Source organism: Eschrichtius robustus, chromosome 19 (genome assembly GCF_028021215.1).
Source record: "Eschrichtius robustus isolate mEscRob2 chromosome 19, mEscRob2.pri, whole genome shotgun sequence".
Classification (NCBI taxonomy): domain Eukaryota; kingdom Metazoa; phylum Chordata; class Mammalia; order Artiodactyla; family Eschrichtiidae; genus Eschrichtius; species Eschrichtius robustus.
Genome location: NC_090842.1, coordinates 12631343 through 12656397, shown reverse-complemented (window position 1 = coordinate 12656397; position 25055 = coordinate 12631343). Strand labels below are relative to the sequence as shown.

General features: G+C 43.1%; 2 protein-coding genes across 3 annotated transcripts; one reads left to right on the top strand and one right to left on the bottom strand.

Moving 5' to 3' along the window:
• Positions 1-240: 240 nt before the first annotated feature.
• On the bottom strand, positions 241-14632 carry KARS1 (lysyl-tRNA synthetase 1). 2 transcript variants are annotated; one of them, XM_068527374.1, is made up of 15 exons: positions 14504-14621; positions 12811-12990; positions 10740-10896; positions 9706-9871; positions 7027-7120; positions 6505-6691; positions 6293-6418; positions 4758-4877; positions 3553-3715; positions 3265-3438; positions 3023-3108; positions 2616-2701; positions 1875-2001; positions 1070-1213; positions 241-527 (listed from the first exon to the last, which is right to left on the bottom strand). In XM_068527374.1, exons 2-15 carry the CDS (start codon positions 12954-12956, stop codon positions 429-431), a joined length of 1875 nt encoding a protein of 624 aa, XP_068383475.1. In that variant the 5' UTR covers positions 12957-12990; positions 14504-14621; the 3' UTR covers positions 241-428. The 2 variants fall into 2 exon arrangements, with proteins under 2 accessions (XP_068383475.1, XP_068383476.1); XM_068527375.1 differs by lacking the exon at positions 12811-12990 and having other exon boundaries at positions 14504-14632.
• A 47-nt stretch (positions 14633-14679) lies between these two features.
• TERF2IP (TERF2 interacting protein) lies at positions 14680-21965 on the top strand. The gene is made up of 3 exons (XM_068527376.1): positions 14680-15478; positions 19937-20061; positions 21370-21965. The coding sequence occupies exons 1-3, from the start codon at positions 14803-14805 to the stop codon at positions 21769-21771; spliced, it is 1203 nt and encodes a 400-aa protein (XP_068383477.1). The 5' UTR covers positions 14680-14802; the 3' UTR covers positions 21772-21965.
• Positions 21966-25055: the final 3090 nt, after the last annotated feature.

Here is a 25055-nt window from a genome sequence, read left to right as displayed (position 1 = left end):
TAAAATAGCACCTCTGGGGACTTCCCTGGCGGTCCAGTGGTTAAGACTCCGCCTTCCAATGTAGGGGGTGGTTTGATCCCTGGTTGGGGAGCTAAGATCCCACATGCCTCGCGGCCTAAAAACCAAAACATAAAACAGAAGCAATACTGTTAACAAATTCAATAAAGACTTTAAAACATTCATTATGTCAGCTGTCTAATAAGATGACATTACAAAAGTAAAAAGAGTGATGAGACAGGAGCAGAGACAAATGGTTTATTTGGTAACAAGGAGTAAAAAGGAATTCTTAATTCCTCTTCTCTCTTTTGATGGCTGACATGAAATGTGATAGTCAAATAGACAGCAACGCACACAGGAATTCCCTCGCAGTCCTTGATCTTCTGCACAAGCGCAGATGCCCAAGCCGTGCGACTTGCTGTCACTGTTTTCTAGACAGAAGTGCCGGCTGCTGTGCTTTCCAGTCCCTCAGTGGTGGCTACGTTCTCCTTCTTGTCTTCGGGTTTCATGGCAGGAAACAGAAGCACTTCCTACAGGAGAGAGAATGCATTCTGAAGCTAAGACACACTTTTTCCTGGCTATCCACCTACTCCTTTCGCCCCTCATTACTGTTATCACCAACACCCGGACATCTGTGTTCTTTCATTTCAATTCAGTCCCTCTCAGTTACAGAGGATGGAAAAGAAGAAATGCACAGCGCTGCCTAGGGTACAATGTCAAAAGAAGGAACAAACAGAGAGATTCTCTTCAAATATGATTTCCTCAACTATAAACATGGGATAGCAACAGTTTCTACACGTCATAAGCTGACTTAAGTTAAATGAGATAATGCAAGCAGATGGCTTAGCATGTTCCTTGGATCCTTAAGAAATGTGAACAATTAGTATTTCCTCTGCCTCAGGTTGAAAAACCCCCGAATTCTGTAAGGTCAGATGCTCTGCCCCTCCTCTGGTGAAGTCCCCTGTAACTTCTCTGCCTGCCCCTCCTCCTAGCCCAAAGCCCTCTCTTTAGGCTCCAGGCCCACCACACCCCGCTTCCAACACAGTGGTGCTCCTTCAGGGTCTCCTCGTACCTTGATGTTATTGGAGTCGGTGAGAAACATGGTGACGCGGTCGATGCCCATGCCCCAGCCACCTGTGGGGGGCAGCCCGTATTCCAGGGCAGTGCAGAAGGTTTCATCTATGAACATGGCCTCATCATCGCCAGCAGCTTTGGCCTGGAAGAGGAGAACCACACAGCGACGTTGTTCTAGGCTGTGCTCTCTCAGAGTCTGAGTGAGCACGTGAAAACATCCAGAGGCAGTATCATTCCAGGGATGCTCTGGACACCCAGCACTTGCTGGGAATTGGTTTCCCAGGAACTCCAGGATGGAGCCATTTCTTTCAAAGACCTGGAGGTCAGGACTGATGAATTCTACCTCAGAACACATGCAAATTTCTCCGCGAAATGAAAATACTTCTACTGCCTGGGGCTCTTCAAGTCCAGTGAAACGCATTTTCTTTCAGAGACTCTGATGATTCCCAACAGTCTTTCTCCCACTTCCTGAACCACCCATCAGTGGCAGTGCTAGTGTAGGCAGCCTGTGGGTGCTTTGGCTTCTCATCCTCACGCCACCGCAATAAATGTACCATCTAAGAAAAATTATGTTCTTGTCAAGTGTCACACTCCTCAAACAGATATTCATGCCTAAGCTCCATTTATATAGAAATCCTAGGGCCAAAACTAGTCAAGTTCTCCATCTTGAAATGTGACTTCCTCCAGTGAAGCCAGTGGCTTTCATCCTTCATTCTGCTGAAGTCACCAGGAGTTGCAGACAAGACACAGACCAGGGTTAGTGCTGATATCTTCTGGTGAGTGGGCACACATTCCTTCCTTACCTTGGCCTGTTCTTCAAAAAGCTGCCGCTGTCGCATAGGGTCATTCAGCTCAGTGTAGGCATTGCATATTTCCTTTTTCATGACAAATAGCTCAAAGCGTTCAGTCAGACCCTCTTTAGAGCGGTGCCTGGGGACAGGAGACCAAAGGGGAGGGTGAATATGCAGGTTCAGTAAGAACATCTGGTACAAACAAGAATTCCTGAAATCTAGTTGACTCAAAATTGTACTGATTGTGACCAAAAGCCTGCATGCATCCTTGGCACCAAATCACTTGGTACATTAGTGAGGAGGGTTAGAGACAAAGAACCTTTAATTATCTTCACAACAGGCATGTGTGGTAGACTGATATACTGAACCATACCGCCTGTATTTATGCCCTTCTGTAGTCCCTGCCACACTGAGTCTGGGCTGCCCATATGACTTGCTCTGGCCAATGGGACATCAGCAGAGGATTGATATGTGTTTGCACATCAGGATTTATTCTTTTGGAATGCTTCCACTTGGAACCCTGGCTACGCTGCCAGAGAGGCCCCAGAGGATGAGATCCCATGTGGAGGAGATGCAAGGTGCCCTGGCAAAGTTCCCAGTTGAAAAAAGCCACTTGAGTTACCCTAGCCAACACCACGTAGAGCAGAAAGACTACCCAATGAACCCACAAACTCTTGAGAATAAACTGTTTTATGCCGCTAAGTTCTGAGGTTATGCAGCAACAGGTAACTGCAACACCGTGCTTTATCTTACCATTTGGCCAGAGGACTCATTATCTGCGGGTGATCACAGATGAATGTAGGATTGATGCACGTCACTTCCAGGAACTCCCCGACAAGCTTAAGGAGAAAGCAGAGTTAGAGAGCCCTTCTAAATGGCATTTTGATCATCTCCGTCTTGGTGGTAGAGGCCTCGGACCCTAACCCTATACCTGATGCTATACGGGTTTATCCTAAGCTTCTCAGTGGTTGGTAATAAGGTAACGAACATAACTATTTGGCACAGAGCTCAGTACAGCAGGAATTCAAAACTTGTTCTCTCATTAGAGCTTTCCTATGAAGCTGTAGAAGTTCATTCTCTACAGTGGAGTTCACCTTCATAGGGAGTAGGGGGCGTTACCACTGGATGAGGGCATGTACTAGAAGTGCACGGCCTTTCACCTTATCAAGGAGCCTGGCTGTGGTCCGAGGTGGAGGGCATTCAACAGCTTTTGCCACACAGATATCATCTAGAATTTTGCGAGTTTCTGTAATACAAACATACAAGTTAGGACAGAAGACATCACACTACCCCATTAAGAGGTATATAAAGAGAGTAACATGGGAAATTCTAGCCCCGACCTAATCTAATTCAGAGCTGAACAGGAAGGAGGGCCCTACAGTGAAGGAGTGCATCACTTTACCTTCGGTTTCGAAGAGGTTAGTTTCTGGCAGTTTCATGCCCAGGGCTTTCTCAAGCTCTTCTACCATGCTGATTTTCCGGAAGGGTGGGGTGAAGTCAATCTCACAGGCTTGGCCCTCTGGGCCATCTGGATGATAGGTGACCTTGTAACTGCCTGTAATGTGTTTCACCATCCCTGGGAAAGAAATGTGTCATTTAAAGAGGACCAACAGGAAGTCCAATTGAAAGCGGCACACCAGCCCTGCAGACTTTCTTTGTAGTGAAAGACAAAGGGAGCAGGAGGGGTCACCTGAAATCATCTTCTCTGTGATTTCCATGAGATCATGATAGTCTGCATAGGCCATGTAGAATTCACAGGTGGTGAACTCAGGATTGTGAGTCAAATCAATTCCTTCATTCCGGAACTGGCGTCCGATTTCATAAACCCGGTCAATGCCACCAACCACCAGCATCTAATAACAACACACGGCCATGGTCATGGCAGCTAATCTTGTCTTACTGGCTAGGGAAAGTGTCTGTCTACAAAAGCTGTAACTTGGATTTCACAGCTCAAGGCATGCTTTCAGGTCTCTACCCAAATGCTGAGTGCCCTACTCTCTTCAGGCCTTTGTGGACAGTCATCATTCATTCTGGCTGTCCAGAATCACTGAACTATCTTCCTTTGTCTGGGGTGTCCCCCATCTTGTGAGTGTGAACCTCCCCAAGAAAGAAGCCTCTTTTGGGGTTAGGATGTAGGCATGTGACCTAAGTTCCCCAACCTGTGAGACTTCAACACGCAAAGATGATGCAGGTATTGCACAGAATCCCTTCTGGTGAAGGGGGCCAGAGATATCTGGCTTATAGAGGTAGTAACTGCAGAAGTCCCAATGGCAATGACCTGTGCCTAGTGCCAAGCTTATGAGTTGTGGTAACTGTCCTGACTGGAAGATACTGGGTTCTTCATGGGAACAGCTCAGTGATATGATTCAGAATCATTCCTAGTTGTGTGGTCTCCAAGCCTGATTCTCTGATCTTCCTGGAAATTGTGAGCTTCCTTATATATTTGAATACATTTTTTTTTTTTGCTTAAACACCATTAACAGGTTTTGTCGTTTGCAAGTAAGAATCTCAAATGACACAGCCTTCGATATTTACTCTGGTGATTTGATGATATTTCCAACTTTCAGACAGAGATTCAACTCATTCTTCTACAAAAGACTAAAATCAAATTTAATCCAAGGAGAATTATAAACTTAAAAGTATTATGAGATTATGGGAAACAAAGTATGTTAGGAGGATCTGTACACCTAGGAAAGATACTCCCTTTGCAATATAATGCTCTACTGATCCTATAGATAAATTCCAGAAATGTAACACTCAGAAGCCTGACAATTTAGAATACTCTCCTGGTTGTTCTACCCTCAATGTTCCTCTTATTTCTGACTGTACCTGTCTAGCCAATATTTTTCAGCCTTCTACTTCTCTAAGGACACAGGGCATCTTCTTATTGACTACCTTATGGTAGAGTTCTGGAGCAATCCTCATATATAAATTCATGTCCAGCTCGTTGTGGTAGGTGATAAAAGGCTTGGCCACAGCTCCCCCTGGGATGATGTTCATCATGGGAGTTTCAATCTAAAAGAGAGGAAAAACATTTAGTTCACAGACAGAGGTTCTCAAACTAGAGTTCTTGGGAATGGCTCATGCTTTGAACGTGATAGTGTAATCCTACTATATCCCAAGTAAAAGTTAAGTTCAATAATAATGTGTAGGTGCTTGACAAAAAAAGTAGAGATAGCTTGATTTTCTAGAATAGTGTCTCTATTAATACCAAACACCATTAACACAGTCCCATAAACTTTCTCAAGCTGTTAGTGGGACTCTAAATGGGTACAGCCTTTCTTGAGTTCAGTTTGCAGTATTTATTAAAAATTCTAACTGCTTATACCCTTTGACTTATTCTACTTCTAGAAATCCATCCTACAGAAACACCTGTCCATGTGCACAAAGATGTTCACTAAAACATTATTGAAGAAAATCAGAAACTTAAACTATCAATAGGGGAAATAATTATAAAGCATCAAAAAGGAATACACATACACACATATATATGGACATGCAAAGGGCCCCAGAATATATTGTGTGTGTGGGGGGAGGTCCATTATAATACAATGTGACTTCATTTATGTTTAAAGCAAAAAATAAAACCGTTCTAAAACATTTACACTTACACACTTACACTTACCCCACCTGCCACATGCACAGGAATGGAGGTATTATAAATATGCAGAGTAAATGGTGAGGAAGGATAAATATTCAAGTTTTTTTTTTAAAAAAAAATTTTATTTATTTATTTATTTATCTGGTTGCGCTGGGTCTTAGTTGCAGCACGCAGGCTCCTTAGTTGAGGCTCGAGAGTTCCTCAGTTGTGGCATGCAAACTCTTAGTTGCGGCATGCATGTGGGACCTAGTTCCCTGACCAGGGATTGAACCTCGGCCCCCTGCATCGGGAGTGCAGTCTTAACCACTGTGCCACCTCAAATTCAAGTTTGGAGAGGGACATTAGCTGGGAAAAAATGAAAGGGGACTTTCAGTTTTGTTTCTATTTATTTCTTTATTGTTTGAATTTGTTTTATGGTAACACGTACTCACCTTTCTCATGAAATTAGAAAATATTAAAAAAAAATTTTTTTTTGCTCTAAAAATTTTCCTAAACACATTTTTTAGTTTAAATAAGTTGAATAAAAATCAAGAAAAATATTTTTTAATGCTACAAAAAAGCAAAATGAGTTGATAACACATTGAACATGGCATTGTTAGTATGTGGATGGCCCTCTACTTTGTCCATTATCTTAGAAGTCCTGTCCTACCTTCCTAATCAGGGCACTAAGTAAACAAGGTGGAACAAAGACACTGGCAAGAAAGGGCACTTTTCACTGAGCACGAAGGATACTGACACAGGATGTGCCTGTGGAGAAGGGAAGGGAAGAAGAGTATAAGAGGCAAGCACAGAAGGCAGCTCATCATGTCAGGTAAGAACTTTCCATCACCTCTAGGAATCCCAACTCATCCAAGAAACTTCTTATATATGTGATGATCTTAGAGCGGATGATAAACTTCTGCCTCACAAAGTCATTCAAGATCAAGTCCAAGTATCTCTGACGAAACCGTGTTTCCTAAATGAAAAGTAACAGATAGAAATCACTGATGTGTTTGATTCAATGGTATGATAAACCAGAGCCAGGAGGCCACGAGAAATTACCTTGTCTTTGAGGCCAAAGTGAAGATGAGGTAACATATGCAAGCAAGGAGACAGCAGTGTGACTTCATAGGGAATGATGCTCAGTTCGCCTTTCTTGGTTTTCCCAGGATTGCCCTGAACTCCAATTATGTCTCCCCGGCGCAGTTTGTTGTTAATACGAATAAATTCTTCTTCAGATTTATAATTCCTGAATAAATGGAAAACATAATTGAGTATACAATATCCCAAACTAAAACTGACCACTGGTTTACTGTGGAACCCTCACTAAAGTGTTAATGTGTACCCAAGAAGAATCTCAGATTCAAGGTCAACCGTTAAAAAGTATTATCTTTTATTTTTAACTGCTCCACAACCCAAGATCAGTCTTTATTCTCCAGGTGACCAGATGGCCCTTTTATTTTCCCAACCATATACCACTCCCTTTAATTTCCAATGGGAAAAGAAGACTATATGGGCCTTTTTCCCCAGTCATGTTGCTCTGGGCCAACCTAGAAAGGCCTGTAACTGGGTATTTCTATATACCTGGAATTGGCCATGACTTGCAACTTGACCCCCTCTCCTCGAAGGTCATAGAAGATGAGCTTTCCCCCAGAAGCTCTTTTGGCATGGATCCTACCTAGAGAACAGCAAAAATAATGACAGAAGCAGAAGCTATTTCATGATATCAGTGCCAAAAAAGCTCCCTCTGCAGTTTTTACATCCAGGCAGAATATAAACTAGAACAATTTGATTTTAGCCTGAGGCCTAAGCCCTGCCATTTTCTTCATGACAACGTTGGCTCCCCATTTAAACCAGTTAAAAGATGTGCAGAAAGATCTGGCTTTTAAAGGTGTTCAATGGATTCCTGGAATGTTGATGGCAGCATAGCTGTGGGATCTTCCTAAATCCTCACATAAAAATAGAAAGCACAAGGACTTCCCTGGTGGTCCAGTGGTTAAGACTCTGTGCTCCCAATGCAGGGGGCCTGGGTTTGATCCCTGGTCAGGGAACTAGGTCCCTCATGCCGCAACTAAGACCTGGTGCAGCCAAATAAATAGTTTAAAAAAAAAAAAAAAGAATGCACAACTAGACAGGCAAGTCCAAAAAGCCACGGACAAAATTTACAACAAAATTATGTGGGAAGATATTCCCAAGAATCCCCAAATACAAGCGCTGGGGAAAACCACTAAGGGCCCCAAGACCTCTATATGGGAAAAAGCTATGGGAAGCAATGGAGTCTCTGGCAGGTCTGAGAACTGGAAGTCTCCCAAAAAGCCATAGGTATTCACTGGAAAATGTGGCAGGGCTAAGTGGAGGACAGCAGCGGACACTGGGAGGATAGCAGCTTACTGCCATACAAGTGAGTATAGTGGGCTGCATTAAGAAGGTCTAGGGGATGAAGCCCTTTAGTGTAGCCCCCAAGAACTCTCTAAATTTAACAGCAAGGGATCTCTCCTAGGACAGGGCCCCACAAAATTGAACAAGACCAAGAAAAAAGAGACAAAGGAAAGAGAAGGTCCAACAAAAGCGAGAAAGGAGAAGAGCCTGAAAATCCCAGAAAGGAAGCTGCTGTATTTCTGAATGCTCCACAAAAACAACAGAAGAGGGAGCTCAGTGAAGTTGAAAAGCTATCTAAACCAAGCTTCCTTTTAACATTGAAGAAAATTAATCTCACATGAAAATAAACAACATAAAAGTAGTGAGGTCAAATATCAAAGTTATTAAATTAAAAAAAAGAGAATAAGGAGAATAACATCACCACAGGCAACAAAAGCACTCGAGAAAGACATGCTCAGGAAAAGCAAAATATTCTATTGCATGAGCTGAAAGACATTAAGAATATGACACAAAATGTGAAAGAACACAAATGAGAACTAGAAGAAACTAAGAAATGAGATGACACGTTGAAAAAATTAGAAATAAAGGAAAAAATCATCTCAGAAATGAAGCCTAAATTACAAGGAAATAAGAGTGAATAAATACAACAAATAATGTCTTAAGAGAACTACACTGGAAAGGAGGATACAATTTAAAAATCAAAGTACAAAAAAAAGAGATAAAAAGGAGTCCCAAACATAAACCTAAGCAAGAAACAGAATACAAAAAAATTATATTCAAGAAAAATGTCCAAAAAAAAAAAAAAAAAAAAAAAAAGACTTGAGAATACATATTTAAAGGGCACAGGGCTTCCCTGGTGGCACAGTGGTTAAGAATCCGCCTGCCAATGCAGGGGACACGGGTTCGAGCACTGGTCCGGGAAGATCCCACAGGCCGCGGAGCAACTAAGCCTGTGTGCCACAACTACTGAGCCTGCGCTCTAGAGCCCGCAAGTCACAACTACTGAGTCCTCGTGCCGCAACTACTGAACCTCATACGTCTAGAGCCCGTGCTCTGCAATAAGAGAAGCCACCACAATGAGAAGACCATGCACCGCAATGAAGAGTAGCCCCCGCTCGCCACAACTAGAGAAAGCCTGCGTGCAGCAACGAAGACCCCAAAAATAAATAAATAAAATGAATAAATTTATTAAAAAAAAAAATAAAGGGCACACTGTGTACCTGAGAATACTGACCCAGAATAACTAACATCAAGACATATTTTAGTGAAAACACTGGACTTTAAAGAAAAAGAAATTTGGGGGGCATTTAAGTATTGGCAGGGGTTCCCTCTGGGTGGTGGGATTATGGGTAATCAAACTTTTCTTTCTTTGCCTTTCTGAATGTTTCAACATTCTAAATTTTCTACAACTAATAATTTTATATATTTTTAGGGGGGGAAGGTATAAACGAAGGACAGGATTTAATTGTCTCTTAAATTAAGGAGAAGATCCCACACAAGATAGTAAACTCCAAAATAACAGTGCTCTAGGAAAAGAGCCTAGTGTAAAGCAGTCTAGGAACACAGATTGCAATTTTTAGGAGCTCAGGGCCATGGCTCCCACTGATGAAGGGAAGTCCTCTAAAGGACTATGAATGAGTAGCAGCATCAGGCCAGGAGTCCCCCCCAAAGAACGACCCTTCCTCTGTAGCATCACCACTGGAATGTGACCTCATGCCTCAGGGCTGCTCTACTTTCTGTGAATAGACATACTGGTGCCATCTCTAGTAACGTAGCCTCAGACTTAAGCTTTTTGAGAGCGAGACCACCCCAGAACTTCCTTTGTGCAACTGGAGAGGCCTGCCTGCTGTGGGAGCTCAGCAAACTGCCAGGGAATCTTCCTACCTGCCACCTTTAAGGTGATGTCAGTCAGGTGGTCCCCAGGCTGCAGGTGACTGTATTCTTGGATAAAGTGAGTGAGCGAGATGTCGACGTGGAACTTGTGTGGGTATGGGTCTTCCCCATTGACCTTCAGCTGGTGGACTGCCTGGCTGCGGATTTTGAAGTATTGCTGTTAAAAACAAAAAACAAAACAGCTTTTGAGAAGTTGAACCTGGTCAGACCAGAGGCCTGTCTAGCGGAGTTCTGTATTCTGCCTCAGAGGGGCCCCAATACAGTGAGGTTTCTTTAACCAACCCCCTCTGCATCCTTGAAATCACAGGCTTGGAATATGGAGAGAGATTTGCACTTAAATATGCAGGGTGGCCAGATCCACAGCTGGGAATAAAGGCCAGAGTTCCAAAATACAAGATTCAACAAAAAGAAAAATCATGTCTCTGCCTAAAATAATGTTTAATTGGTACAGATGGCCCTGGTTACCACTTTTGTAGACACATCTGCATGGTGAGTCACTTATCTTGCTACTTTCCTGCCCCTGGCCACACACCAGACTTTTTCCCCAAGGCAGGTGCATGGGCCTGGAGGGTGTGAAAAAGGAATATTCTATATCAGGGGTCAGCAAACTTTTTCTGATGCAACTACTCAACTCTACTGTAGTGTGAAAGCAGCCTCAGACATATGTAAACAAATGGGCATGGCTGTGTTTCGACACAATTTTATTTATAAAACCAGGGAGGAGGGATGGGGGTAGTGGTGGCTTTGGCCTGTGGGCCACAGTTTGTCAATCTCTGGGCTAAAGTAAACCCCAGCCCACCTTTAGGGAGACATTTTCTCTGGGGCTGCTATAAGGCCCAGCTAGCTCCAAGGAAGATCAGTCACTTGGAGGTACTGGATTCTCCCAAATATCTGTAAGTAGCCGACAAGAAAAATGCGCAGGGCCTGTGCCTTTAACCAGATGGAGTGGTGGGCCCACCCTCATCCATCCCTGTGCCTGTTTCAGTTCCTATTTATCTCCTTAATCACTGGTCCCAAGGACTCACGTTTGGGTCCAAGCTCTCCTCCTCCGCACCCACACCATTTTCAGCAGTGTGGTTGGTGGCAGCAGCGGCCTGGCTTATTTGTTTCTCACTGAGCTCCTTCTGCTTGGCCTCTTTCTCTGCTATTTTCTTCTCAGCTTTCAGGCGTCTCTTTAGCTCACTGTCAGGAAGATGAAAATGTTCAACGTGACAGGTGCCTGAAGAGTCCTCTATGTTCTGCCCCATAGCTACTTATCAAAAATATGAATAACCTGGGGAAACACTCATGCCCAGTTCTACATGCCCACTGTTAGTCTCTCAGTCACTGAACTCTATATGTGAAACAGACAAGGGAAAAAAATAAACTTAGAATAAAGATGTAAAAGATCTTTCTCAGTCTCTTTTTTCCAGTCTGAGGTCCTTGGCATTAGATCCCAACTAAAATCAAGATAGACAAAGACAAAGAAAACCCTACATATTAATTTATATTTAGAATAGGAAAAAAGGTTTTCCAGAAAATCAGCAAGATAGGCTTTTCTCAAGCTAATTGGGCTTGGGAGCTCCTTGAGGCCAGGGACTGAATCTTAGTTGTTTGGATTTCTCTGCAGAAGATGAAGTTCCTAGAGCATCAGATCTGATGTGTGATAAGGCGACATCTCTACCTTTGTCTGTCATCTCTCTCCCCTCCCGAAAGGAGTGGGTTAGTCTGGGGTGGGGTGAGGAAGAGGTGGCTCTTCAGAGTTCAGGGAGACACTCCACTGACAATCTCTCCCCCAGCATTGATCAATGCATTGACAATGGCCCTCAGCATTGGCCTCACTCTCCCCAGTGGAGCCTGACTTTGACAACAAATTGGGTAGAATAGTGTACAAAGCAGCACAGCACAGGGGATAATATACCATCTTTGGAGCCAGACTGCCTGGGGCTAAATCCTGACACGCCTACCTACCAATTAGGTGACTTTGGGCAAGTGACTTAATTTCTCCTGTAAAATAATAATAGACACCCTCCTCCCCAGATGTTGTGAGGATTGAGATAATGTACATAAAGAGATGACCCCACCCCTAGCATTTTAGTAAGCATGCAAATGTGAACCATTCTAGGTATCCCTCACTATCTTAACCCTTCACACTCTGCCTCAAGGACAGAAATTTTACAGATGTGGATAAATTTCTTGTCAAATCTCTCACTATTCAAACTCTTGATACTCGTCACCTGAGATTCAAAAACTAAAGCGATTGGTACTACTTGGTTTAAATAATTTGAAAACTTGTTATGTGAACCCAGAAACCAAACAGATTTGGGTAGAGATTGATACCCTCATTATTCAAATAGACTTGATCATTCTTTTAAACCACCAATGTTAACTGAATATCCTGTCATAATGAACCATGGCAAATGATCCTTAGTCAGGCTTGCATACTGTTTGGCTTCAGGGTGCATTTTAAATTATCTATGAGTTTAGAATAACTCAATTAGAAAAACTTAATTGGAGATTTGAAATGATTATCTTTTAAGTAAGAAAACTGACTCTAAGGGCCTCAAAGTAAGTGTCTCTGTATATAATCTGTTTTGTAGCAGTTGTGAAGCCACCTTTCTAGAACAGTGTGCTAGACTTATTGTGCTGTCATTCAGTCAGTGGGCATCGAAGCCTCTCTGGTTCTTCCTGGCATTAACATAATGAACTTGTTTTCCATTCAACTGGCTGTTGCCGTTTAAATCAAATCAATAATAAGGATAATCCAAAAAGGTCCTAGGAGTAAGAACTAAGACTAGAAACCAAGTTAATCTCAGGAGCAAAGAAATTCCAGAAAGACAGGGAAGGGAAAATAACCTGCATTAGAAATTCTTTATTCATAAAGGGTTCTGTTCTCAGCACTGTTCTAGAATAAGACCTAAAAGTCATCTCAAGAATCTATGGAGTGAGAATTTCAATTTATTAAAGAGAAACTAAGAAAGGACTATTGGTTTTGGTAGGTAGCAGGGTTGCTTCCTTATCAAGTCCAAAGACTTAGCCAGAGGCTTAACAGATAAGAAACTAAGTAAGGGTAGGATTTTTGCTCCCAGAGCAATAAAGAAGGTAATGGGCACCAACCTTCTTTTATCAGAAAGTGGCTTGTCCTTGTGAACCGTTGTGAAAGGAGCAAGTTGACACAGGCGCAGCTCCCTCTGCCCCCACTGTGCCCAGGAGGTTTGGCGCAGGGACCCCCTAACAAGCCTTACAGCCGCTTGCGTCAACATGGTAGATTACCCTGGAACTAATGATTACCACCACCTAACAGGAAACACAGAGATGTGGTGTCAGATGGGACAGACAGTACACATACTCCCAGCCAGCACTCCTACTCTTATGGGTTGGGTGCGGGGAGAAGGCGAGGTTACACAACCTTTTAGTGTCCCATTTTACATAAGACCCTCTCAACTGACATCAACCCTGTAACACTCACTGTGCTGCAAATGTAAATGACAATGTTCTCAGTCCTGGCTATGGTAAGATGGTGCTTATCTGGGGTCAACAGCAAGTCAGTCAATGGTTTATGGGTATAAATGATCACAACAGTCTAGAAAATGGGAGTGTTTCTGAAGCCCCTGACATGTAGTTTCTCTCTTGGTGATGAAATACCTGTCCACAAAGATGGCAATGGGAAGCATACAAAACGTCACCATCAACTGCAAACTCTAGAGGAAGCTAAAAACAAGCCACACAAAAGCACCTGAATCAAAGACAAGCCTTGTTTGGAGCTCCAGGAACAAGGAGGAAAGAAGAAATTCAGAAAGAGTCTTAGACTACATTAAGTTTATACATTAACACTGGAAGGCAACAGAATGACAGAGATCATGTTCTTTATTGCCTTAAAATAAATGTGGCCTTGAATGAATCACCTGGCAGGCAGCCTATCTGTTTTTAAACTTGGAGAAAATAACTGGCATACAATGGTGCTCACTAAAGATTCACACCAAGGAAGTTCCAAGAACAATTAAGAAACAGAACTAAAAAAATGCACTAAAGCAGGCATTATATGCAATAAACTAACTTCTCTCTGGTGCCTCTGGAACGGTACTATATTTATGTACTATCCTTAGGAGTACTGAGGAACTAGTCACTCAGATCATTACCTATGTTCTATGAAGAACTCCGGTTGAGAAGGAGTGTAGTATTAAGAGAATACAAGACACAGTCAGTGAAAGGGCGGCTAACCTTAATTTATTTATATTTACCTTCATACTCCAAGGATTTGGGGTGATCAACAAAGATATAGCCAGCAGTGCTAAGTGTAGTTCGGTGTACCCGGCTAAGTAAGACAGTCCCTACTGCCAGACATACTCACAATGCTCTAACCCATATGGATAGGTATACGACAGTTTTAGAACTGATCCCTTTAATACAAAGGGTTCAGAATGGCTTTTGATACATAAAGTTCGAACGTTGAAGGTGCTTCTGAAAAGCTAGGGTATTTAACATTTCTCCACTTCTTTACCGGGGTGTGGCACAGTAACGCATTTCTCGGAGAAAAGGGAAGGAGTAAATTTCGCTTTTCTCTGTCCCCGCCCAGTTCTCCGCATTCTTACTCCACGAGTACGAGAAGGAAGAAGGACCCAACCAGCGGGGGGCCCCGGCATCCTGGGGGCTGTAGTTTCGGGGCGCAGCGACTACGTCCCAGCATGTTCATACCCACGAGAACCGGCAGGAAGGCCCCAGGCACAACCGCCTCGGCCGGAGCCTCGAGGCGCCTCCTAGTTCAGACTCTCCGACAGCAAAGGTTTTAATGACCTGCCGCGACACTTACTTTTTGCTCAGTTTCGGCTCGCCGTCGTCCACTTTCACTTCAGCCCCCTGCACCTCAGCCATCTTCCCAGAAGGCCGGAGCTCATGAGGACGAGGGTCGCACGGCAATTCCAGGTCACGCTCAGAAGCCCCGCCTCTTCCGGGGCAAGGGGGCGGGCATTGCTTGCGCAACTGCTGCGCAGGCGTAGTACGGGGTTGCGGGGCGGCGGCAGTGGTGTTTGGAGTGTTACCTCAGGCTCTGGGGCTCTGTGTGCCGAGCGCTGGCAAGACGGCAGCTTCTTCTGGTGCTCGGCGTGAGCTATGGCTGAGGCGATGGATTTGGGCAAAGACCCCAATGGGCCAACCCATTCCTCGACTCTGTTCGTGAGGGAGGATGGCAGCTCCATGTCCTTCTACGTGCGTCCCAGCCCGGCGAAGCGCCGGCTCTCGACGCTCATCCTGCACGGCGGCGGCACCTTGTGTCGCGTGCAGGAGCCCGGGGCCGTGCTGCTGGCTCAGCCCGGGGAGGCGGCGGCCGAGGCCTCGGGCGACTTCATCTCCACGCAGTACATCCTGGACTGCGTGGAGCGCAACGAGAGGCTCGAGCTGGAGGCCTACCGGTTGGGCCCGGCTCCAGGGGCCGACCAGGCCCCAGAGACGAAGCCCGGGGCTCAGGTTGGGGGCGCCGCCGCCGCGGAGCCCGAGCTGCAGCCGCACGCGGGGCGGATGGTCTTCACGGACGCAGACGACGTGGCCATCTTGACCTACGTGAAGGAACATGCTCGCTCGCCCAGCTCCGTCACCGGCAACGCCTTGTGGAAAGCGATGGAGAAGAGCTCGCTCACCCAGCACTCGTGGCAGTCCATGAAGGACCGCTACCTCAAGCGCCTGCGGGGCCAGGAGCATAAGTACCTGTTGGGGGAGGCCCCAGTGAGCCCCTCCTCCCATAAACTCAAGCGGAAAGCTGAGCAAGACCCCGAGGATGCTGATAGCGGGGGTGAGGCTTGCTGCGAACGCGCGAGCCCTCTGCTGTCCCCTGTGTGAGGCTGGGGCGGGGGCGTCGGCGTCTTTCCCCTTCTGTTGGGCGTCCATGTTCGTGTCTTCGGGAGCTTCGCCCAGCCCCTCCTCCTCCTCCCCCCTTTGACATCCGGGTAAAATTGCGCCATTTTCTAAGGTCTCTCTTAATTCACTTTTCCAATAAACTGGGGTATTGGCGTGGTCCGATATTCAAAAGGTGCAGAAAGAGTATGTGGAAAATTCTCCCTCCTTTCCTTTCCCACCAGCTACCTAGTCCCCCCCCCCCCCCCGAGAGACAACGGGGAACCAGCTTCTTGGGGATCTTTTCAGAGATTTCCCAGACTAGTTTTAAAAAATATTTCTTGTGTATTCAGGTACATTCAGTATAAGACGTTTTAAAGCCATGCCTGCCAGACCATGTTATTTTAATTTCTTGGCTTAAATGACTGCATCTTCACATAAGAAGGTTCTCAGTGGGAAGTCGCTTCCTCGTTTCGCTCGGGTGAAGTGTATTTCTAACGCAGTTGAACAGAATATTGGGATTCAGTGGCGGTTAGAACACAGTGCATAGCTGTTGAGATGCTTCACTTCTGATAAAACGGGTATTGACAGCGTAAACTGACAGACCCTTTTGTTTAAAGAGTCATGCTGCTTCCCCAGCTTCTCTTTCCTTATGTGGCTATTCCGCATAACAGTTGAAGTCTGGGGAGGCAAAATCCGTTTCTCCTATTCAGTATGCTTAGTAGGAATTTTGTTTTTGGTAAAAGTGACATTTGAGATTCATTCATTCAACAGATAGTTGAGTGCCAGACATTTATCCTGCTGGGATATAACAGTAAATAAAACTCCCTTCAGTCATGGAGCTTAAAATGCTAGCTGGGCAGCGGGAAGTGCTACAGAAAAAAATAAATCAGGGTAAGGGCTGGAGAGTTGTTTTCTACAGGGTGAGAAGGGAGGGTCACTGTTGTAAGCTGATGCTTGAGCAGAGACCAGAGGAAATGAAAGAACTCACTCAGCAGGTGGTTATCGGAGAAAGAGGATTTCAGACTTAGCGAGTATTAAGTACAAAGGCCCTGAGGTGGAGTATGGCTGGTGTGTTCTTGGAGCAACAGAGACCTGTGTGTGGGATGGAGGAAGCAAGAGGGAGAATTCTTGGAGAGACAGGGCTGTGTGTATGGGTGAAGGAGATCATGTAGGGCCCTGATTTTAAATCAGTGTTGTGGAGATGGCTGGTAGACCAATTGGAACTTGGGACAAAATTAAGCTGGATTCACCCTACTCAGTGTTTTGATATTCAGGCATTTAAATGTAAAAATTAAAATCATGATCAGGAGAAAATGTGGATGAGTATCCTTTTTTGTTTTTTTGTGGTTTTTTTTTTGGCCGCGGCTTGCAGGGTTCCCCGACCAGGGGTCGAACCCAGGCCCATGGCAGTGAAAGCACAGAGTCTTAACCACTGGACTGCCAGGGAATTCCCGAGTACCCTTTTTATTTTTAAATTTTATTTTATTTTTAATTAATTAATTTTATTTTATTATTTATTTTTGGCTGCGTTGGGTTTTCGTTGCTGCACGCGGGCTTTCTGTAGTTGCGGAGAGCGGGGGCTACTCTTCATTGCCGTACGCGGGCTTCTCATTGCTGTGGCTTGTCTTTGTTGCAGAGCACAGGCTCTAGGTGTGCGGGCTTCAGTAGTTGTGGCATGTGGGCTCAGTAGTTGTGGCTCGCCAGCTCTAGAGCGCAGGCTCAGTAGTTGTGGTGCACGGGCTTAGCTGCTCCGCGGCATGTGGGATGTTCCCAGACCAGGGCTTGAACCCGTGTCCGCTGCATTGGCAGGCGGATTCTTAACCACTGCGCCAGTAGGGAAGTCCCCGAGTATCCCCTTTTTATTTTCGAGTATCCCTTTTAATAGTTACATGTTGATAGTTCTGAAACCAGGAAGACTAAGAAAAAACTTTATATATTTGATTACTTAAAATTTAAAGCTTCTCATGATAAAGTCAGAGGGCAAACTGGAAAAATATTTCCAATACATTGCAACAGAGTGAGTTTCCTTAATGTCCAAAGAGCTTGCAGAAGTGAGTAAGTAAAAGAAAAACTAGTAGAAAAATGAGCAAAGGAAATGGAACAGGAAGTTTCCAGAAAAGGAAATAGATAAATGGCAAATAAACAAATGCAGAAATATTGTTACTGAATAAAAATAAATTAGGCCCTGAGGGGACTTCCTTGGCTGTCCAGTGGTTAAGACTCCGTGCTTCCAGTGCAGGGGGCACGGTTCGATCCCTGGTCAGGGAACTAAGATCCGCGCCTCCCCCCGCCCCATGCCATGAGGTGCAGCCCCACAAACAAACAAAAAATTACACCCTGAGCAGAGGACCAATACAAGCCATGCCTGGACTTCTGCCCATGGAAAATGAAATAAGTGTGTGTGGTGTGTTTTTTAGAAAAGTAGATCAGAGCAAGGCAATGTCATTTTATCTGTTAGATTGGCAATAACTAGTAAAATGGGTAATACCCAGATTTAACGAGGTATATGAAAACAAGTACACTCCTACATTATTAATAGAAGGCAATCGGTACAATTTCTTTGGAAGGAATTTTGACACCATCTGACAACATTTAAAATACACGTTCCCTTCAACATGGTAATATTGCCTCTAGGAATTTATCCTACAGATATACTCCAAGTGTAAAAGAGTACATAGTGAAAAGTGAGTCTCGCTGCTCCATACCCCTTCCCCGGCTTCCTCTCCCAGAGGCAACCACTGTTGTTGTCCCCTGTCTGTGTCCTTTTTGCTCATAGTAACACTAGCACACTAGACAGAAGTTTGTTCTGCAGTTTGCTTTCTTTTTTTAACTTAATAGATCTTGAAGCTTTTGTGTGTCTGCTCATTGTTTGCTTCATTCCTTTCTTGTTCATTGCATTGTGTTTCATTATGTGAGCCATAATTTGTTTACACTTTTTATTATGGAAAATTTCAAACATTTACAGAAAGAGAATAGTATAATGCACGTACCCATCACCCAACTTCACCTGATTATAGTTTGTGGCCAGTTTTTTCATCTACACCTTTCATCCTGACTTCTGGGATTATTTTGAAGCCAGTGCCGGGCATTATCCCATTTTATCTGTTTCAGCATGTATCTCTAAAATATAAGGCTTCTTTTTAAAATTTTATGTAAAATAAAATTGGCTTATTTTGGTGTACAGTTATGTATTTAAATTTTTTTTATTGTGGTAGAATATACATTAGATAAAATATACCATTTTAGCTGTTTTTAAGTGTTCAGTTCAGTAGCACTAAGTATGTTCACATTGTGATGCAGTCATCACCACCATCCAACTCTAGAACATTTTCGTCTGCCAGAACTGAAATTTGTACCCATTAAACACCAACCCATGTTGCAACGTGTGTGAGAATTTTGTTCCTAGTGTTTCCACATCTTGGATATTGTGAATAATGCTGCTGTGGTATGGGTTACTAATACCTGTTTGAGACCCTGCCTTTTTTGTTTTTTGTTTTTGGTGTATTCTCAAAAGTGGAATTGCTGGATCATACGGTAATTATATGTTTAATATTTTAAGAAACTGCCATACAGTTTTCTGGTTAGGTGTTTTAACACATGTACAGGTGGTGATGTAACCACCAAAATCAGGATACAGAACAATTCCATCACAAAAAAACTCTCTCGTGTTGCCCCTTAGTAGTCAGTAGTCAGTCTTTGTTAAGTGGAAAATAGCAGAGTTAAGTCCTCAGAGAACAAAGAGTAAAAGGGAAATAGGAGGATGTTTAGCTTTTGGAGGCTCTCCTTTCTGTAGATGGTATGTGGTGGATTGTGGTAGACCCCCCAGATCTATCTTCAGCTGGGAGAACTGCCTTACCCAAGGTTCTGTCATTCTAGGCTAGCATCCAGTGACTAATCTATGCGGGGTTATAATATCTTGGCTCCCTTGCCCCAACTTGGTCAACTCTGTAGGGCCTTCCTAGCTCCAGACTTGTACATGGTTTCAGTTGAGGCCTTGTTGGAACTCTCACAGCTCAGCTTCTTTCTGCCCAGTGAACACTCCCTCATCAACACCTTACATGTTAATCTCCATCTCAGAACCTACTTCCCGGAGAACCCAATTTATGGCACGGTTTTGTTAATTTGCAAGATCTATAAATACAAAGCGAAAAATGAATTAAGCTTGAAGAGTATTTTTACGTATCAGAACCTAGGAAAATTATCACCATTTTTATTGTACAACTTTTCAGAAGCAAGAGTAGAAATTATTGAACATGCATGTCATGTTTTTCTTACCCTTCTGATCAAAAACAGATATTTTCTAATAGGAAAAAAGTGCAGGCTCACTTCTGGCCCAGAGCTCACAGAGCGTTTACTATATTTTTGGTTCCTGTAAAAAAGGCTAATTCTAATCTGGTGCTGTTCTGTTTAATAGAACCACAGAATAAGAGAACTCCAGACTTGCCTGAAGAAGAATTTGAAAAGGAAGAGATCAAAGAGAATGAAGAAGCAGTCAAAAAGATGCTTGTAGAAGCCACCCGGGAGTTTGAGGAGATTGTGGTATGTTAACTAGATTTAACTCATATTTTTTTCCTACGTCCATTCTCCTCCTGTGAAATTGGTCTTCCCATCTGTCCTTTTTATACACCTGAGGCCCAGAAAGGTAAGAGAGAAGTTCAAGATGGAGGAGGAAAATGGAAGGTGGGACTGATCAAGGTTCTGGGCATGTACTTTTAGTTTTTGGTAGGATGATTTAAGGAGGAGGGGAGGGAGAAAGATAGGGGAGAATTATTTTTAAACAGTACAAAGCATCTTACTTTGAGTACTTTCATCTGTAAGTTTTTCTAAGTTAAGATTGGATTTATCTTTTTAAAATGTTTTTCTTCTTCTCAGGTAAAAGTAATTTTTTAAAGAGGTTAATTTTTTATCAAGCAATTTTAGCTCTTTGTATACTTAGAGCTTTTTTAGAATTTTTTAGCTCTTCCATATTCAGTTAAGTTCTAAAACTTTGTTGGAACCCCATATTTAATCATAGTTATAGAGAAAGGCAACCATAAAATAATGAGTAATAAAAAAATACAAATTATATGTGCATATCTTCTCTAAGAAAAAGGATCTTGTTAATTAACTTTTCTTACACTAAGAAAAATGGTTATGCGTCAGTATAAAACAGGAAAATAATTTGAAGTTCATTTAATTTAAAGTTGGTTCGTTTTCTGTAAACTTTCAGATACTCTCAACAACTCTCAAACATGGCCTACATAGGTCTCCTCTCACATAACACGCTTTGTAACGTGCCTAAATGTAGTGTAGCGTGGAGACCCTAATATATTCATACAGCAATGTTTTTTGAGTACTTACCATGTGAAGGCATTGGTAGGCACTGGGGATGTAGTGATGAGCAAAACATAACATTTCCTGCCCTATGGAGCTTACAATCTGAGAGTGAAGTCAAATTTTTAACAAATAATCTAGTGCGTACATGTGTATACATATATGTGTATGCACGTAACATTTATTTTTCACGTTCAGTGTAGCTTCTAATGTTCTGTTGGAATACCATATACCTACACGTACGTACATATGTACACATGCACACACACACACACATATATACCCCCATCCACACTCACACTTCTCCTTACCCTATCATATACATACATATATATACACATACATACACGTATGCACACATCCAACATGAGTAAATGTAAGAAGGAACATAGCACATAAGAGGAACTGAAGGAAGTCCAGTGTGATTGAGGTGAAAAGGGCAAGGAAGTGGTAGCTGGGAGAGACCAGATATTTTAAGAGTAAGTATTCATGACTTGGTAATTAGGAACTGGTCGTATTCATCACTTTCTCTAGGTGGATGAGAGCCCTGATTTTGAAATACATATAACAATGTGTGATGATGATCCACCCACACCTGAGGAAGACTCAGAAACACAGCCTGATGAAGAAGAAGAAGAAGAAGAAGAAAAAGTTTCTGCACCAGAGGTGGGAGCTGCCATTAAGATCATCCGGCAGTTAATGGAAAAGTTTAACTTGGATCTGTCAACAGTTACACAGGCCTTCCTGAAAAATAGTGGTGAGCTGGAGGCTACTTCCTCCTTTTTAGAGTCTGGTCAGAGGGCTGATGGGTATCCCATTTGGTCCCGACAGGATGACTTAGATTTGCAAAAAGATGATGAGGGTACCCGAGATGCACTGGTCAAAAAATTTGGTGCTCAGAATGTAGCTCGGAGGATTGAATTCCGAAAGAAATAATTGGCAAGATAATGAAAAAAAAAGGTTTGGCAGATAAGGCATTAAAAAAATTTTTTGTGACTGTTGAACTTCAGAGATTTTTACATTGGAACTGACACTCATCTTTCGACCAATGCTATTGTTGCTCTGTGAGTCCTAGATTTTATAGCCAAGTAAAGTTGGAGGATGAAAATAAAAGAAATTGGATATATTTAGAGCTGTTCCTGGCAGTATCAATGTGTTTGTAAAAGGAAAATCAAAAACAGAGAGGTTGGTTTACATAGTAATAACCGCTTTCTGGAATGGAATCCCTGCTGTATTGGTGAGAGGAGCTAGTGACAAAGTCAAAGGCAGAAAATTAGATGGGTCTTTTCAGAAAGCATAAATAAAGAGCCTCCTATCCTTTGGCAGAAGCTTCTCTAGATTATGATAGATTCCAAATCAGGAATCTAGGAATGTGGAAAGATTTAATTACAAGGCCTTTGAACATGGACTGTCCCAAACCCTTGCATCCCCCAGTGAACTCTGATTTCTGGGCTGCTTTGAAAACCCCATATTCCTTTTGCCAACTTATATTTGGGGAGCCTGTTTGTTGGCTGTTCTTTTCTTCAGGTCTGTGTCAGTTAAGTCTCTAGCATGTGTTTCTTTACCTACCATCCAGTTTTGTTTAAAACACAAAAGTTTAGAGAGTCTTGAGAAAAGTCTTACTTGGTTACTAGTAATGTGTTTTTATTTATTGAGGATAGTTTTGTGCAAAGAATAGTGTTAGATTTAAAAATTAGAGGATTAATTCCTCTTTGTTGTGTTGATTTCATTATTGAAAATAAATAGAACTTTGTATTTGAGTCTCCACAAAGTGTTTTCTTTGATTGTATTCACAAAACCTTTTAGGTATAAAAACCATAAAAGAACTAACATTTTTGGCTCTTAGTAATTAGAACCAATAAAGAGTTCCATTTAAGAGCTAATGGGTTATTAGAAAGAAACTGTTTCTTCTGGGTGGAGCAAAGAGAAGATCTGTGTCAGGGACTGTGAAAGATGGCATAACAAGGTGAACTGCTGAGAGTCAAAAGGGAAGAGAAGCCAATAAGGAACCATCCGGTGTGTAACAGAAGGTGTCAGTGCCTGTCCCAAATGCCTGAGCACTCACCATTCCAGCACTTGCCACCAACAGGAGTCCTACTGCAAGCACCTTCCTGAGGCTCTCTCTCTGCTTGAAGTGCTGTGGAGTTAATGCTCCTGGGAGCAGCTTTCAGCTAATGGTGAATAGGAATCAGAGGATGCATACCCAGCTTCCTTGCTCACCAGAGAAATGACAACTGAATATTTGAGTTACCCCTTGAGTGGAGCAATGGTTTCCATACCATCTGAGGCCGCCAGTAGAAGAAAGCATAGTCGCCCACAGTGGTATGAATGCACCTGCATAGGCCTCCTCTTATTTTACATACCCGCTTCCCTACTAGTGCATCCTAGAATCATCAGTTAAATTCACATTGTTTCCTTAGAGTCTGCTTCTGGGAGAACCCAGCCTAAAGCAAAGCATTTAACCTTTTCCTCCTCCTTAGAATGTTGGAACGATACAACACACACCCAGCAGTAAACGTAGCTCACTACAGTAGTGATTCTTTTTTTTGGCTGTGCTGCATGGCATGCGGGATCTTAGTTCCTTGCCCAGGGATCGAACCCGCGCCCCCTGCAGCGGAAGCATGGAGTCTTAACCTCTGGACCACCAGGGAAGTCCCTACAGTAGTGATTCTTAAATGGGGCTTGGGAGGGGTTGGGTGGTGGGTATTTGTTTAAAATGGGTTCTCCTCCATTGTGATGTGACCCTAGGGTGGTTGAAAATCATTGCTTTAGATATGAAATGGAAATGTCATCTAGCATGTCTGTATCTCAATAAAGTTACCACAGCCTATTGGCTTTATAGAGCTAGAAATTCCAGTTTTGTCAGTCATGTGCAAAAGGGTCTGATTTATTATACCCAGACTCCCGGAAGACATGTTTAAATCAAAACACACACCAACTTCTAGTGCTCATTATAAACCAGTAATTTTCAAATATCTGGTTTTGTAATTTCTCTGGTCATTTCATCTCTTGGGCTGGGATATATGTGGGGAAACAAATTATCAGAAGTATTTTGGGGAGCACAAAACTAAGCAAGGAAAATGAGTTGGATCTTAATGGTTAATGGCATTGAGCTATGGCTGTATCTACTCCAGAGACCAGCAGTTCAAGTCTTGAATTGAGATACTTCTGCTTTGTGCTGCCAGATTCTTGTTCTTTGGGTTTTCTTTCCTTGACTTCGTGAGTTTGGCTTTTCTTTTCTGCTTATGATGTGGGATACATTATTTCTTACTCATTTTAGCTCTTGAGTTCTAGGCCTTCCTCACTATTCCCCCTTGGCTCCCCCTTACTCCAGCTTTTGAAATTTTTCTAGACCTTAAATAACCTCCAAAACTTCATTAGTGGCAGAAACATTCTGTCTTCTCTTTCTCTGCAACATTGAGGCTATTCATTATTTTCCTCTGTTCCCTATTCCATTTAAGTGGGTGCAGTTGAGTTTTAAAAGTTGAAGCTGCTGTTTGAATTGTTCTGATCCTCTCTTGCTTTTGGACTAATGCTTTTGGCTGAATCATATGCCTACCTGGCTATAGCAATAAGATGTAATTCATTGAACGTAACAGAAAACCTAACTCTAAAGGACTTTAGTAAATAAGGGGATTTATATTTTGTATATATAACAAGAAGCCCTGAGGTAGGGTGGCTTTAAGGTTCTAGTTTTCTGCTCTGCCATCCTTAACGTGTCCTGTCAGCTGCTCCCCTTGTGGTTGAAAGGTGGCAGCTACAGCTCCAACAGGTGAAGAGGGAGGGTTTCCTCCTAAGTGTCTCCTTTATTGGTGGGCAGCCTTTCTCAGAAGCCCCTCATAGACATCTCACTGGCCAGAATTGTGACACGTGCCCTTTCCTAACTCCACCTCTCTGCAGGGTAAATGAAATTGACTTAGAGTGATTAAGATCTATACTCCTTGGGCTGCGGATTGTGTATCCTTTCCTGGGAATGTGGCCTGAAAGGGGAGGGTGTATACCCAAATAAAAGTCAGGGAGTTTAGGGTCTGCTAAGAACTTCCATTGTACGGACGAGTCACCTTCTTCAGGAGCAAGAATATTCTACCCAGGAGCAGGCAGCATAGCTAGTGACTGAATCCCCAATGCCCCCTCCAGAGGATATACAGTGATTTCTGCTCCAGAGGTGAAGTCTGCACTTTGGCCATCACCCAAACAGTGGACACAACCTGGACCAGGAC